Below are 17,096 nucleotides of genomic sequence, written 5' to 3'. Positions count from 1 at the left end.
TGGAGAAAATACTGGAGGGAAGAGTCTTATGTACCGGATTTTCTCTATTAAGGGGTTGTTTGATATGCCTCTTACTCAGTCAGATTCAGACTGTTTGGTACCACAGTTAGAAGCCCCTAATTCAGTCCTATAGTTTTTGATATGCGTTTTACCAGGTCTATAAGAAGTTGTGTCTAACTCAATCAGGTAGCCCTTAACTTGTTTGTTTTGCAAAAAGTAAAAGAGAAACACCGATAATGAGCTTATAATTTACTGATTTAGTCTTGTTCTCATTAATGCAAAAAGAAACACCCATATATAGCTTACAATTTCAAATTGATAAAGAAGTTAACAGAAAGAAAGCATAATCTCGATAAAATGTAAGGAAAACCCGCACATATATGATGACATTGACGAAAATAACTCATGAAATTTGAAGTATCCCTAATAAAAATCGATAGTGTTTACAAATTACTTAGGCAGACTCACTGATACAGACTCTGTTCTTACTCTTTTCCCCCAATCTTTCGAAATTAATGGAAATGAACATGGACATTTTGATAATCTATGATCCTATTCGTTTTTCATGTTCAACAATTCAAGTAATTAACCAAAGCATGAAATGGAGTATTCAACATTTCAACTGCTAGAAGTCTAATTGATCATAAAACGTAAACATTATAAGCCTCATTTTTCCAATTGAAAACAAATCTAAATCAACGGAGATAACCAGGAATCTTAATACGAAGAAAGAGCATACTCATCACATAGGCAATAACCACGAACGAGATCCCAGCACCAGCGAACGAGATCTTTAGACTCTTGGCACGATTCGGGGAGATCGCGAGGTCCATGAGTATAATTCCCATTCCGCCTAGCACAAACATGAAGCCGGAAGAAAGTCCTTCAATAATGTACTGCCCGTTGACTCTGCCGGACATGAAAACAACTGGTCGGACGGTGCCAGTTCGCGGATCTTGAGTCGATCCGATGCCTGGAGGCTCGACGATGACATCGTAGACGACACCGGAGACAACCATGAAGTATGTGAGGAGGACGAGGGAGAATACGGTCATAGGGGAAGGGAGGGTTATGGTTGGGAGTTTGAGGCGGAGACGCGGTGGCCGGAGGAAGGAGAAAGGTAGGACGTTGAGAACATGGAAGAGTGGATCCATGGATGTCTCGGAGGAAAATCGGTTGGTTAGGGTTTCTGATTTAGGGGTTTGCCGTTTTGAAGTAGATATTCTGTTGGTGTAGAGTATAGACGGTAAAGAGTGTGAAATGACCGTGACGATATACAACGGTGGACTGCAACTAAATCATTATACATTTTTCTTTTCGTCGCATTCATTTGAAACTCTTATTCATTTTTCTTTTCACCACATTCATTTGAAACTCCCATGACTTTTCAATTTCTTTCTAATAATGATTATAAATTGGTTAATAAGGTTAAATAAATATGAAACCTAAAGTGTAATCATATATAAACTAAATTTCAATATTAAAAGAATATACTTTCTTCTACTTATAAAGTTGTGTTTTTAACTTTTAACATATTATACTTAATTTATTAGGTCTAATATGTTGTTGTATGTAAACCATTATCATTTTAAAGCTACAACTTTTGAACAATTTGTATAAAATATTTAAATTGTTAATTTAAATATAACCTTACAGGATCAACTTAAATATAAATTTTAGTTCAACTTAAACAACCTAAAGAATATTTTGTAAATAATGTCTTTCTAATAATGATTATAAGTTGGTTAATAAGGTTAAATAAGTATCAAATCTAAAGTGTAATCATAAATAAACTAAATTTAAATATTAAAATAATATTTTTACTTCTACTTATAGATTTATGTCTTTAACTTTTAACATAGTATACTTAATTTATTAGATTTAGTATGTTGTTGTATGTAAACCATTATCAATTTAAAGCTACAACTTTTAAACAGTTTGGACAAGATATTTAAATTGTTAATTTAAATATAACATTACAGGGTTAACTTCAATATAAATTTCAGTTCCACTTAAACAACTCAAAGAATATTTTGTGAATGGTTAAAAATGATAAATTGTAGTGCTAAATGCAAAAACTAAATTGTAATATCAATTTAACTAAAATATTTCATAAATATATTTTTATAATCGTTAAAAGTTTTCAAAATAATTAGCTTAAAATAACTTACAATAACAATAGTTAAAAATAACTCTATATAAATGATTATATTGTTAGCTTTAAAATAAATAAAAAATATATTTGATGTTTTAAATAATTACAATGACAGAAATTAAAATGTTAAGCAAATAAATTTTAAAAAATTAATTAATAATAACTACAACTATAAATAACATTAAACTATATATTATATTTTAGTTTATTCATGAGTAACCCGCGGGTAAAGGTTATTCAAAAGATTGAGATTATGCAGTTTTAATAGATGTATATATTATCATATAATTCAATATAGAGTAAATTACATGAATGGTCCCTATGGTTTAGAGTAATTGTGTGTTTGGTCCCTGACATATTTTTTTTAACTCGAAAGGTTCCTACTATTTGTTTTTGGTACGCACTTGGTCCCTATCTTACCTAAAACGACTATTTTTTTCCCTTGATTTTCTAATTTATTTAAATAAACACACCCCCAACTGCACCCACCTTACCTTACCTACCCCATAATTTTTCCCTATTTAAATAATAGTCTTTTAGGTAAAACAGGAACCAAACGCGTAACAAAAACAATCAGTAGGGACAAAGCACGTAACAAAAACAAATAGTAAGGGCCTTTCGAGTTAAAAAATAAGTTGGGGACCAAACGTGCAAATCACCCCAAACCAAAGGGACCATTCGTGTAATTTACACTTCAAAATAATCAATATATTATATCTCCTTAGTATACCAATTATTATATCAAATTTAACAATAACATTATTGTTATATTTAAAAAAAAAAAAAAAAAAAAAAAAAAAAAAACCATGTAAAGATTTCAGTTATATAGATGCTTCTGCGCAACGCGCAGGCATTCGCCTAGTTAAGTTTTAAAATGATTTTAGGAAGCTAATAATGTTTTTCATTTTGTTCAAAATTTCCATTATTATTATTATTATTATTATTATTATTATTATTTTGTTTATTAGTATTAAATTTCTTGAAATATTAAAAAGAATCAGTGGAAACGGGAGTTTTTTTTTTGGAATGGCAAATATATATATATATATATATATATATATATATATATATATATATATATATATTAAACTACTTCTAAATTATTTCATTTATACCCATAGTGAGACTTGAACCCGCAACCTTAAGGAGAGAGGGCAACAACATCGGATTATATATATATATATATATATATATATATATATATATATATATATATATATATATATTAAACTACTTCTAAATTATTTCATTTTATACCCATAGTGAGACTTGAACCCGCAACCTTAAGGAGAGAGGGCAACATCGGATATCGCTGGACTAAAAGCCTTTTGGTAACGGGATTAATTCTATGAATGGGTGATTAAAGATAGATGAAGTTGAAGCAGACTCATTTGAAGTGAAGATTGCGACTCTAAAAAGAGAGTTGAACTTGTATAAGATGAAGATCGGTCATGAGTTTTTGAGGTTTAGGCTGGAGGGAGTGGTGTCATACTCTTTCATTTTACCACACTCAATGAGTGGTATTCCATGTAAAGAAGAAAGAGAAAGAAAATAGATATAAAAGGAGAGAGATGAAGAGTGCGAGAGAAGGAGCGCTCTTGATTTTGGTCACACACCCAAACCGCATAGGGGGCGGTGTTCACTACGGTTTCAAATGCCACATTAGTTGAAACCGTACTCCACTCCCTCTGGTCTTAGAAAACAATTTGATAGAGAGAGATGAAGAGTGCGAGAGAGGGCACGCTCCTGATTTTGGCCACACACCCAAACCGCATAGGGGGTGGTGTTCACTGCGGTTTCAGATGCCACATTAGTTGAAACCGTACTCCACTCCCTCTGGTCTTAGAAAACAATTTGATCAAATAGTAGTAAGTTATTTATTTAGAAAAAAAAAAGATTATGTATTTTCCTTGGTTTTGAAAAAAATAAATATAGTTAACCGATAAATGTAGTTCACATCTACAAATGTAAACGATAAAGAATAAATGTAGTTCATTGATAAATAACGATCATTTATTAATGCACTTTATTGTTTTGGGAATTAAAAATCATGGGGTCATGTTCAAACAAGTTATTAGGTTTGAGGGTGTAGGTGCGGTTTGCCACCTCGCCTAATGGGAACATCACTCCTACCTTTCGATTTGGTCGTGCGCGACTAATTCTTCTCTCTCTCTCTCTCTCTCTCTCTCTCCATATATATATATATATATATATATATATATATATATATATATATATATATATATATACACACACACTAAGGTAACCACACCTACTGTGTGGCAAAGATCACACACTTTGTGTGGTAAAATTGACATGACACCTATGTGGCAGGAAGAGGGAGTGTGGTTCTTATGGCACTACACCCTCCAGCGTTGTAAACAAAACAATAAAGGTCATAAAGTATTCAAAAGTAAAAAAATGCAATCAAAATACCTAAATATATGATTCTTCCTTTACATATAAAAAATACCTATATAAGCACTCATTACTCCAGTTCTATTTGTTTTTTCACACCAATGAAACTCCCATCATTTGGGAACCTTCTTCATTAACCTTATTTTAGTGATTCTCTCATAAACCTTCCTTTGCCTTATCTTAGTGTTTCACTTTCAGGCTCTACATGTGTTTCTTCAACTACAACATGTTTCTCCACATCTTGTTCTGCCTTATTTTCTTTCGAAATTGGCCATTTTTGTAGTGGCATGTTCGTCTACATATGATGCATTTAGTAGTTGTCCTCGCTTTGCCAACAATATATCTACATTCTCTATATATATGATCTCTCTTTTTATTGATAAATATTATCCTTGTAATCTTCTATGTTTTGGGGTCAAAATAGTTTTATAGTCAAGTATTGGCCATATATAATTGCCATTAATTGGGTTTGATTGTATTCAAATGATATCTTCCAAATATTTTATGTTTTGAACTGCTCTACAACATACTCCTTTGCATTCACATTCACATAGGAAATTACAACAACGGCATGCATAAATGGTATATATTTGAGCTTCCATACTCTCCACGTATAAGTTTTCATTTTCAATTCAACACCACAAGCATGATGCAGAAGTCTTACTTCATATTTTTTTAACGGAGAAAACTTATTAAACTAGTAAGAAGCTAGAACAAACAATTACATGATAATAGAAGAGGGATTATGAAGCCAAGTAGACCACCGTAACTTAGTTTTTTTTACATCTATTTGAAATTCAAAAGAAAGTCTTATCAACTACATCATCAAAGAGCAACGCTTTTTTAGGAATAGTCGTTACAAAAATGGTGGCATTTCTAAAATTCTAAATGCACCAAAATGTTGTCAAAACCACTGCATCGAAAATCTTATGTTGACTAGCCCTCAACGCCACTGTATCGAACCAAGAGATAAGAGAATGAATAGTAATTTGATCTGTGAAACTTAGACCCCATCAAATAGCAATATGTCTCCAAATATCCATCAAATCAGAACATCCTGCAAAAAGATGATGAATAGTCTCCACCGAACATGAACATATAGGATACATGATCGTCTCTACAAAATACCTCTAGACGAAAGTCTCCCTCGTAGGAATACTCTGAAGTTGCACCCTCCATATTAGAATATTGAATTTAATAGGAACCTGATTATCCCATCGTGTAGCCATATCTCTCAGTAATCAACCCATTGTCAACAAAAGAACGAGCTAAAGAAACTAAAAAAAAATATCAGAGATATCAAGAGACCATCCCAATCTATCCGGAACACTCTGAAGTCGGACATCCTACATCAAAGAAGGTAATCCACTGTGTCTCCTTAACACCACCTCTAATCATTCATCTGAAATTGCATATATCCCACCCAATATTTATCTAGTCTACTGTAGTTGTAAGGTGATTATCCAAAGCAAACAACCTGAGAGACATATTAACAAGTTCCAAAGAGATGTCTTAGTTCATATTGATGCAATCCACTAGGAATTACTCCCCAATACTTATGATGTTGCTTCATTTTTCAATACTCCTTCTAACTGAGAGACATATTAACAAGTTCCAAATATTTCTCTTCTTTCTTATGATACATCGTATCCATCACATACATCCATATTTCGCCCAACGTTGTTACAGTAGGTTTCTTCCTAGCATAACAATATCCTCTTCAAAATAAGCCTTACACCATGTTTTTACGATGCCTTTCTATCAACTACTCAGAAGCATTTGTGTCTATCAACATATTTTGATTCATTATAGCTTCAAAATGCTTGTCTAATCGAGGCTTTTGCAGTTATCCATAAAAGTTTTCTATATTCAACACTTAAGAATCTTTTCTTAAAGTTGTCATAGACATTCCTAACAAATTTTCTTTGCCCACATTTTAATAATTCTTTCCTAATTGCCTCAGTTGGACTTTACACGTACTTTTTAGATTATAAAAGTATGTATATTATAATAAATAAAAACTACTAGGTTGTAATTAGAACACACATTATGCTTACTAGGTTATAATTAGAACACACCTTGCGCTTGTATGAAATTATTATTAGTCTCCTTTCATTTTTCATCTCAACATTTTCAAGTAGGAGGTCTAACAATGGCGATTGCTGATGATATTAGCATGTTTACGTTTAATTGGATTAAGAATAGATCTAAATTTAATGCTCTTAACCGGTATATGTGGTGTAATTCTATTTTATCATGTTTTTCATGAACTTTGTCTTGAGCGCCTTGCTTAAGCTTTTGTTTTTTCTTTAATGAAATGTTTGTTGTTAAAAATAAAAATAAAAACTAGAAATGGTTATTAACTATTTGTGTATAATGTACTTGCTTTTTGATATTCAATAATATGATAGGTTATAATACTTGATAATGATAACTATGTCTAATGTTTATTTGAAACAAAACACCTCAAAAGTTATAACCAGACAAATTTAATGTAGATATGTTAATGCAAAATACATAAACTTTTGTGAAGAACAGAGATACAAAATTATCTACAAAATAAGGTTATACTGGTCTTCACGGCTAAAAACCAGTTACATGGGAATGAACACAATATGTTATGTCTTTTCCTACCTTTTTAGCGATTTCTTGGAAGATGGTGTCTCGTCAAACAAATTTTTATATTTCTCCAACACTCTTTCTTTCTCTTTAATCAACCCTAAAATCTCATACGCATCAGCAACTTTCTTCACTATCTTTTTATCCCTCGGCTTCCTATCAAACGCTTCCAACCCCTTAAAAAGCTTAACTAACCGCTCTAACATATTGTTCCTGTAGTACACCGCTATCATCTGGTGGCATAGTTGCCAAGGCACCGAATGCAAGTCAACCGCAAGTTTCTTGACCCAAATCTCATGAGCTTCCTCTGCCCTATGATCCATATCTAGTGCCCGAACTAACTGCCCGTATGTCCCCATTGTTGTCCCTTGACCTTTGCTCAACATCCATTTAATAACATGAATAACTCTATGCCATTGGTGTTCTTTCTCAAGAGCAATCAAGGCCCTTCTCAGAGGCCCAACTGGGAAATCTTGTTCCCATGCTACCCATGCGTCAAGAGCATTGTATACTGATTCTTTACTGTTGTCAAGATCCATCAAGATTTTGAGCAAAAAATTGATCTTTTCGTTTCTTGAAATGTTATCGCCTATCTGGCGCTTGGATATGGTTTCAGTTTCGGTTGAGTGGTTCTGGAAGGGTGTTCTCTCTTGGATGATGGTGCTATGGCTGTGAAGAAGGGTTTGAGTACGAATGGTTCTTATGGGACCAAGCTGTCGAACGTGAGTAGACATAGCCGCTGACCTCCATATTGCTTTTGTATGGCTGAAGAAACTGCCATATGGAAATTTTGGGCTTGGCATTTTATCAAACACCTGGGATGCACCACAAGATATCAGTGTATGCCACTTCACCAAAGCGTTCTTCAATCAGAAATAATTATTAACAAGGGAAAGGATGGCGATATAGGAAGAAGCCGGAAAGCTGAAGTAAAATTCAAATGAAGTGATGGAGAGTTAATGAAGAAATACCTGATCGGATGAACGATTCTTGCTGGGAACTTCACTTTAAACAATCCGTAGATCTTAAAAACCTTTTCACAGTCTCGCTCCCAATGGGCCAATTTCACTCTCGGTTCTTGCGGTTTTGTATTTTGATTTTTGTTTAATTGTTGATTATAACTAAATTTAAGTATCCACATTCACGTTCTTCTATCTGAATGAAGTCATTTGCTCATATTTATTCGTATAACTAAAAATAGATAAACTATATATATATATATATATATATATATATATATATATATATATATATATATATATATATATATATATATATATATATATATTCGTATATTTTTAATTTTTAACAATTATTCTTTCGTATTTATAATTATAAAAATGCTCATATAAAAGTGTTTTTAGTTACAATGTACATATGTTATTTATGTTTAATGTGGTTGCTTGCTCCATGAATGTGGTTTATAGTGATCACTTGGTATGAAACACTTTTATTTACTCAAATTCAAATTTCTTGGTACCATGCATTCAAAAACAACTTTAATATGATTGCTAGAAGTTGATGTTAAAATTTATAAGTAAGGTGTTGGAAAACAATTAGGTGCAAATACATAGATGATGCATAAGGGGAGATGATGTTGAGCTTTGGAGTATGATGTACTTGTGAACTTGATTCTAGACGATTAGAGGAGAGAAGAAGTTGGTTTTTGGGTTCTGATTGGTTTTCCTATTTTGTTTGCTTTTTTAATTTTGAGTAAATTGCAAAATTAATCAAATATCTTAATTATTTTGTGAAAAATAGTCAAAAAAAAAAAAAAAAAAACCTAAATTACATTTTTAGTCATCAAAATCGCAGATGAATTAAGTCCATATGCGATTTTGGCAACCCATCTACAAACGTACAAGAGACTAAAGAACAAACGTGTTTTAGCCACTTGTACGTTCGCAGATGGTTTTTTTGTTGCATAAATACACCCTTAAAATCGCAGACTATGCAGTTATCACGGTCAAAATTCCAATAATGGTCACGTACCGCTATTTGAGATCGTGGTGATATAGGAGTGTTATATGAGTTTTTTTAATATTACATATTATTTTTAATTTTATATTATATTTATATAGAATTTATATATTTGAGTATTAATACTATAGGTCTATATAGAATTAATATCATCAAACCTAAAAAGTCATATAAAAACATAACATAATATTCTATTATAGTAATATGGAAACTAGGTAGTGTCAAAGTGTCAAATAGAGTTTAAATGCATTGCACGGGTTCAATATTGTATTAGTAGGTCATGGTTGATTTAAGGAGTTAAATCTCAAGTCATAGCATCATAGGTGTGGGTCGATTAACAAAAAGCATTAATGGAGTTTGACCATAGCAGCTCAAGTTGTCGTGAGTACAGAAATAGATGAGTAAGAGAGTTGTCGGTAGACGTAGTTGCTTTGAATGCTTTTAATTATGTTATTTGTTCGGGTTTTTTAAAATTAAAGTGTAGTGAGATCATTAAAACTAGTTTTTCATTGACAGAGTAACCAAATGGCCCAAAATTTGAACGAAAATGGAATAACGCCCATAGTGCCGCTATAGCAGTTATTGAAATAGCGGTAAATAACGGTGAATAGTGCCACTAATAGCGGTACCGCGAAATGAAAACGCTAAATTGAAAATAGCGGTTCTTGACCTCCGCAAAACGCTATAGCGCCATTATAGCACTGCTATAGCGTGCAATTGATAACATAGATCGCAAACGGACAAAGCCTACCTGCGATTTCCTCTCTATTTCAACTGCGATTTTGGGATTTTTTTTATTTTGACTACGAAATTGATAGGATTTTACTACGAAACAACCTTATTATATATAAAGTTTTGCAAAAAAATTATCAGTTTGGTTGTTATTTCTATGGAAAATTTCTTTATAACCTCTCTAATAAAATGAATGAATATTTTGTATGTGTTGTAATCGATGGGCTAAAAAAATTGTTTCCAAGAGAGTTTTCCAACAAAAAAGAGTGAAAATGAAGCAAAACAAAAATCGTTTTTATACTAGCCACCAGCTTCTTCGCAGATGGGTTCCTATGTTCGCAGATGGACTAGTACATATGCAAACGTACAAGTCGCTAAAGTATGTCTGTGCTTTAGCGACTTGTACGTTTGCAGATGGGTTGCCAAAATCGCAGATGGCCTAGTCAATATGCAAATGTACAAGTCGTTAAAGCATGTATGTGCTTTAGCGACTTCTACATTCATAGATGAGCTTAATCCATCTGCGATTTTGGTGGCTAAAAATGTAATTTGGGTTTTTTTGGCTATTTTCCACAAAGTAATTAACATTTTTGTCTAAATTTGCAATTTTCTCCTTAATTTTCCCCTCAAAAATTAAACCTATTAAATTGACACACTACTACATCCCTTTTTTTTCTAGACATGCTAAGCTTACGTAGCTTTAAAAAAAAACTAAAAAAATACTACGTGACAATGTGCTAAGAGTGATACCACTTCTTCCAGCCTTATGTACATAGGCTAAGAGATTTTAAGTCGGAAATCTAAAGAGGCATTTGGAGGTCTTTGTTAACCTTCCACCGCGTGGAGTTTTCAGAGACCGAGTTGCACTTCATGGGCTTTTCCTTTTCTACATGTTTAAGCTCTTTTTCTTAATGTGTATATCTCATATATCTTATAAACCCTAATTTTTCAAAATTGATAAGATCTTTGTAGTTCGTCCGTGGACATAATTTAATTACCCTAAATCATATTAAACCATAATAATTGTGTGTTTCTTGTTGGAAACTCTTACACCTTAAAAGAAATGAAGAATTTCATATATACCCTTATTAAACATCAAAATATCATATTTGTCAAACTTAATTTCTAATTATCATATTTACCATTGATATTTTGATGTTTTAAAAGGCATATATGATATTTTGATATTTAAGAAGAGCATACATGATATTTTGATTCAAAATATCATGTATGCTCTTCGTAAATATCAAAATATCGTATATGCCCTTTTAAAACATCAAAATATCAATGGTAATATCATCAATCTACAAAATGACAATATTCAACAACAAAAAAACGAAGCAATCAATGCATACATTCTATGGAGAGGGCATTCCAACAATTTAGAAGTAGACATTCCATGATTATAGACGTAAGGATAATATGATTAAAATATTTAATTATTATAATAATTTTAAGATGTAAAAAATGATTATAAATTATTAAAAACATTGTAAAAGAAGATTTGGGCAAATATGATATTTTGAAGGTTTATAAAAGATAAATATGATATGAAGAAATTAAGTTGGATAAATATGATATTTTGATGTTTTAGAATGACATTTATGAAAAAATGGAATAAAAGATAACAATATGATTAAAATTAGAACATAATCTAATTTTTTTTAAGTAACATTGCAACTTTATAAAAATAATAAAGTAAAGATTTTGATATCAATACTCTATCATAATATAAATATAAATAGGGGGAAAAAATCAAACTAATATCATTTATCATTTTTAAGATAGAAAGCATGAATTAGAGAGTTTTACCAATTAAAATAATCATTAATTTTGGATGTTACGTTGCAAAATTGGTACAATATCCATGAAACTATGGAGCCACCTAGGAATTGACAAGCTATCTAAAGGGGGAATATACGAAGGGCTTCAGAGGAAGTTGAGGATTTTGTTGATTTTTTTAACAGCAAATATGTTAAACTACTCCTAAATTATTCCACTTATGTCCACAATGATACTTGAACCATCAACCTCAATGAGGGAAGGCAACACCGGATACCGTTAGACTGAAAGCCTTTTGGAGAAGATTTTGTTGATTAAGGCTACAAAATCCTCTAAAAATTATGAGAAATCCATTTTCTCCTTTGGAAATACCATATGAAAGAATAGATTTCCACCTAGTATTTGGAGAATTGTAAATGTTATTTGAAAAATTATAGGTTTTCTAAGAAAAACATTTTTTTCATACTATAAAATCTAGCAACTGTATTGCAAATTTAAGAAAAAGAAATAATGGTAAGTTTACTTTTGAAATATTAAAATTTTCAAAACAAATTTGTTTGATATCATTTCTCTGAGTAAAAAATCATGAGCTCAAACCTTCGTAGTCACTTGAATCGGTACTTCATGGGAGTCTAAATTTTGTTAAACTTAACACATTAGGCCTTGTTAAGAGCTAGGATGTAGAATTTCGTCAAATGAAAATTTTTCTTATTTGTTTATTTTTTTGAAATAAAAGAGACATATTTGGAAAACAAATTTGTTATGCTTGTATCTTCAAAATTCTACATTTTAGTATGTTATAGAGATAGTCGACGATAGTGACATAAAACATTTGAAAAACATTATTCGAAAAGTGTCAACTTTTGTACATGTGTATTTGGTAGATAGTAATGGTGCTCTTGTGGAAGAGTCTTTGGCTATTCAATACAATGCATCAAATCGATCAATCGTTCGTGGGAACCAATCTAGCAGAAAAGGCTTCGGTGAGAACCAATCTAAAGGAAAAGGAAAAGGGTACGGTAAGAGCCAATCTAGTAGAATACAAAGAAACAATCAAGCATGCATTTTTATCTCTCAAAGTGTTCCATATAATATCGTAGTATTCATGGACATGATGTATTTGAACTACCAGTACAACCACAAATTCATTACGTCGATCCAGAAACATATAAGTAAATTAGTGATGATGATGTTGCTATATGTGACAATGTTATTCCTACATATGACAATGATGTTGGTAAATGTTATGATGATGTTGGTAATGATGATAGTACAGATGTTGGTATGCATAGATGATTTTACTAATGTTAGTAAATATGAATATCAAGAAGTACTTCTATTTATGGATAATGCCAATCTACTTTCTTATGGGGATCCAATAGATTTCTGCATAGGTCTTTATGGCCTTGAAAATATGAATCTTAAATCGAATGGCCGGATGATGAATACACATACACAAAATGTAACATCCCGGCTCCCAGGTATAAATTTTAAAGCTTTTATATTCATAAATGTATACCTACTCGACGAGTTGGCTGCCCCAACTCGTCATGTAGAAACTAATAAATTCGCGTGGATTCTAGAACCTACTTGACGAGTTGGAGGACCCAACTCAACGAGTTGAAGCTGGACATGAAAACCCTAATTTTAGGGTTTGCACCCTATTTAAAGGACCTTAAGTCCTCCCTCCATCCTCCTTATCACCTTTCACGTCCATAAAGAAACCCTAATCGAGCTAACCTCCTATTTTGAGTGTGTGTGAGGCTAAAAGTGTGTGTTTGCTGCATTTCTTGAAGAGACTTGAAGATTGAGAAGCTTGGAACGAGAAGAAGCTTGTAGATCCAACATCTACTTCGTTTTAGCATTCATTTGAATGTAAAAAGTCATTACCTTGATCATTTTCTTGTTAGATCTCTTCATTCAAGAGTTTAGGGCCATTTCTAGCTTATTCTTGAGGCATTTCTGGGATTGAGCATGTTTTGAAGTGAGGAGTTTAGATCTGGACTCCTCTAGGCCCTCATTGACATAAAGACTCAAGATTTATCAAGCTTTGTCCTTTCTTCATGCCCTAAACCTCTTCCTAAGGCTAGTTTTAGGTGTTTTAGCCTCTTGAGGCCTTGCATGCATGTAAAGTTAGCAACTTTACGTGGTAACTACACCCTAGCAGGTTAGATCTATAGTTTGGAGCCATGGTTTTGCATAAAAGCGTCTGAATTGAAAAAGGGATGAAGGAACTCAACAAGTTGCATAGCCAACTCCACGAGTTGGAAAGGGTTTACCCGCCTTGTAGATTCTGAGTGAACTCGGCGAGTGGGTGAGATTACTCGGCGAGTTGGTTAGGGTTTTCCCGAACATCTAGACACTACACCGACTCGACGAGTTGTTGGGTAACTCGGCGAGTTGACTCAAGTTTTCACGGTTTCTAAGTTCTGAAGGAACTCGACGAGTTGGGTCAACATGGATTGTTGACCTTAGCTACTGACTTTGACGTTGACCAAGGGTTGACCAAGTTTGACTTCTGAGTGTATTTTGGTAATTTGGGATTCTAATGGAATCAGTCATATGGTGGTTACAAGCAGTTGAGTTTGGATTAGAGAGTTGGAGTTTGTTTTTCTTAAGTCAGCACGACTTGTGAGGTGAGTTTTCCTCACTATACTGACAGGGTCGAAGGCACCAATGTCGGCCCTTTTGGATAGTTATCCTGGTTATCGCATGATGATATGCTTAGTGACCCGTTAGGTCGGTATCCTGGTATATATGATGATGCTATGTTTAGTGACCTATTAGGTTGGTATCCTGGTATATAGGATGATGCTAAGATTAGTGATCTGTTAGATCGGTCTGACTGTTTGTATATGCTAATATTTGTTATACATGTGTTGATTGTATGCTTGGGGTTGCGTTGAGGCGGACCTGTTTTGTGTTGTAGGCCAACATACCCAGGGAGGCCCGGGTAGACTGCAGGCCCAATGGGGCAAATCTGTCAGGTCGAAGGCCCAGATAACGGTCCAGACAGACTGAAGGCCCGGAAGGGCGGACCAGAATGCTGAAGGTTCTGAGAGTGGGCCAGATAGACTGAAGGCCCGGTGAGGGCGGTCCGGTCATACTGTAGACTCTATATGCATGATGTTTGTTATGATATGATTATGGTTTATATGGCGTTGGTATTTTAGGGGAACTCACTAAGCTTCGGGCTTACAGTTTTGGATTTTGTTTCAGGTACTTCGGATGATCGCGAGAAGGCGAAGGCTTGATCATGCACCTCCTCGCATTTTATGATTTTGATTTCTAGGATACTATGATATGAAACTATTTTGAAAACATTTTGTAATAAATAATGGTTTTTGGATGCTTGAAAAAGTTTTAAATTTTCATGAATTTTATTGATGTTACAAGTTGGTATCAGAGCCTTAGTTTCAGTGAATTGGAGGAACACTCGTGTGAATCCAGTCTCAAACTAAGGAAAAGATTTTCAAAGTGATTTTCAAATGGTTTTCAAAATACTAAAGGAGGATGCAGAGTGTACGGTCAGCCGGAGCCAGTAAGTAGACCCCAAAATACCTTACGGATATTTGATATTGTGATATGTTAGAACAACATGCTAGTGATAGGCTAGGGATCTTCAGGAATTGCATGACAGAATTTCTTGATTATATGATGCATGATAGCCTAGGGTTTACCTTATATGAAATTGACATCATTACTGTAGTTACTTAGTGTATGCATCATAGATGTACATAATTAAGATCTTATAGCCTAAGAATGTTTGGTTCGGCCTTATTTCCTGTTCTTGTTTAATGAAGGGCTTAGGGTAGGATCAGATATTTGAATGTCTATAGGGTTCAACATTATGCATGGATAGCATACACTAGTGTTGCAGGGTTGGTGGAAGTTTCATGGATGAGTTGTGAGGGGTCAGTCGACCAGTTATGAGATATTTAGCCTTCCTCTAGGAGTGAGGATTGAGTGCTCGCCTATGTTGTGTATATTGTTAGAGCGTTGTAATGATACTTGAGATAAATATGGTTAGGTGTGGAAGGTAGTATGGGCCCGTACTATTAAAAGAATAGGACCCATACGCGTAGCAAGGAAGTTACAACCCCTAGGGCTTTGTTGGGTGTTGATTCCCCCGATTTTTATATGGAATGTCTAATATCTTCCTAGAATATTTTCAGCATGGTGGTTATAAGGCGATTTGTCACTGGATCCGGAGGATCAGGAGATGGTAGTCCGGGTAGACCAACAGCTCCCAAGACTATTGATCATATGAGGCCAGATGAGTTGGATGCCAGGATTTGGGAGATCCTGCATGATAAGTTTGCTACATTGTTCCGGGCACAGTTGTCGGAGATGTTTGGGTGTATCAAGATTGCTATGGTCGAGTACCTTGATGAGCGTTATCGATTATGCAACCATTGCTGAGAAGGTTGTTGTTGCAGCCTCCACAGCTGTAGCAGTCGCTGGTGGTGGGACAAGTCGGGCTTGTTAGTACTGAGACTTTGATAACACGAAGCCCCCGATTTTTGATGGGATTTAGGACCCAATCATAGCCATGAGGTGGCTATCTAACGTTGAGGGATGATTTTTCACATGCTCATGTCCTACTGACTAGAAGGTCAGGTGTGCTCTGAACCTGCTGAGGTCCGGAGCAAAGGGCTGGTGGAGGTTGATGACAGGGTCGTATACTGATGATCAGAGAGTTGCGGTTACTTGGGATCAGTTCAGGGAGATGTTCTGCGCTCGCTACATCCTGTGGGTTGACTGGGAGCGGCTGGCACATAAGTTTTTGGAGTTGAGACAGGCTACTAAGTTGGTAACGGAGATCACCCGTATGTTCACTAAGATGGTGATGTTTTTCCCGGAGTTTGCTTCCGAGCAGGCTCAGATGACACGTTATCTGAGCATGCTCAAGACCGACATTCGAAAGTTTGTTGCTACCCAACGTTGTGATACATTGTTAGAGTTACAAGAGGCCGGTAGGCGACGTGAGCTTGAGATTGAGTTACACTTGTGAGAGCAGAGGCAGGCACCCGATGCAGTCACAGCCTGCGCCAAAGTGGTCCAAGACCGCTGGTTCTAAGTCTGGATGCCAGTACGACCGCACTTGTGGGAAGTACGGGAAGGGTCATTCGGGATTCTGTAGATCCAGTAGTGTGTGTCGCAAATGCGGCAAGGAGGGGAAATTTGTGAGGGATTGCCGCCAGTCAGCCCCGGTTTAGGATATGAGGATATGTTACCACTGCGATCAGGTTGGTCACGTGAAGACCAACTGTCCATTACTCGCTTCCCGGCCGAAGCAGGCTCCATCATCGGCTACACTGAGGATTACTGACGGGAGTCAGTGTAGAGCAGAGACTCCGAAGATTCGGAGACGCGCCTTTCAGCTTACAGCCGAGGAGGCCACGACGGT

General features: G+C 34.6%; 2 protein-coding genes across 2 annotated transcripts; both read right to left on the bottom strand.

Annotated features, from left to right (window-relative positions):
* Nucleotides 1-389: 389 nt before the first annotated feature.
* Nucleotides 390-1,265, bottom strand: LOC145063238 (uncharacterized). The gene has a single exon (XM_079010824.1). It carries the CDS (start codon nucleotides 1,152-1,154, stop codon nucleotides 696-698), a length of 459 nt encoding a protein of 152 aa, XP_078866950.1. The 5' UTR covers nucleotides 1,155-1,265; the 3' UTR covers nucleotides 390-695.
* A 5,733-nt stretch (nucleotides 1,266-6,998) lies between these two features.
* Nucleotides 6,999-8,344, bottom strand: LOC145064891 (PPR containing-like protein). The gene is made up of 2 exons (XM_079012254.1): nucleotides 8,164-8,344; nucleotides 6,999-8,007 (listed from the first exon to the last, which is right to left on the bottom strand). The coding sequence occupies exon 2, from the start codon at nucleotides 7,993-7,995 to the stop codon at nucleotides 7,204-7,206; it is 792 nt and encodes a 263-aa protein (XP_078868380.1). The 5' UTR covers nucleotides 7,996-8,007; nucleotides 8,164-8,344; the 3' UTR covers nucleotides 6,999-7,203.
* Nucleotides 8,345-17,096: the final 8,752 nt, after the last annotated feature.

The sequence above is a fragment of the Lactuca serriola genome, chromosome 7 (assembly GCF_051521515.1).
Source record: "Lactuca serriola cultivar US96UC23 chromosome 7, Lser_US96UC23_V15, whole genome shotgun sequence".
Classification (NCBI taxonomy): Eukaryota; Viridiplantae; Streptophyta; class Magnoliopsida; order Asterales; family Asteraceae; genus Lactuca; species Lactuca serriola.
The sequence above is the reverse complement of the archived record's forward strand: the minus strand, read 5'-3'. Positions and strand labels throughout refer to the sequence as shown.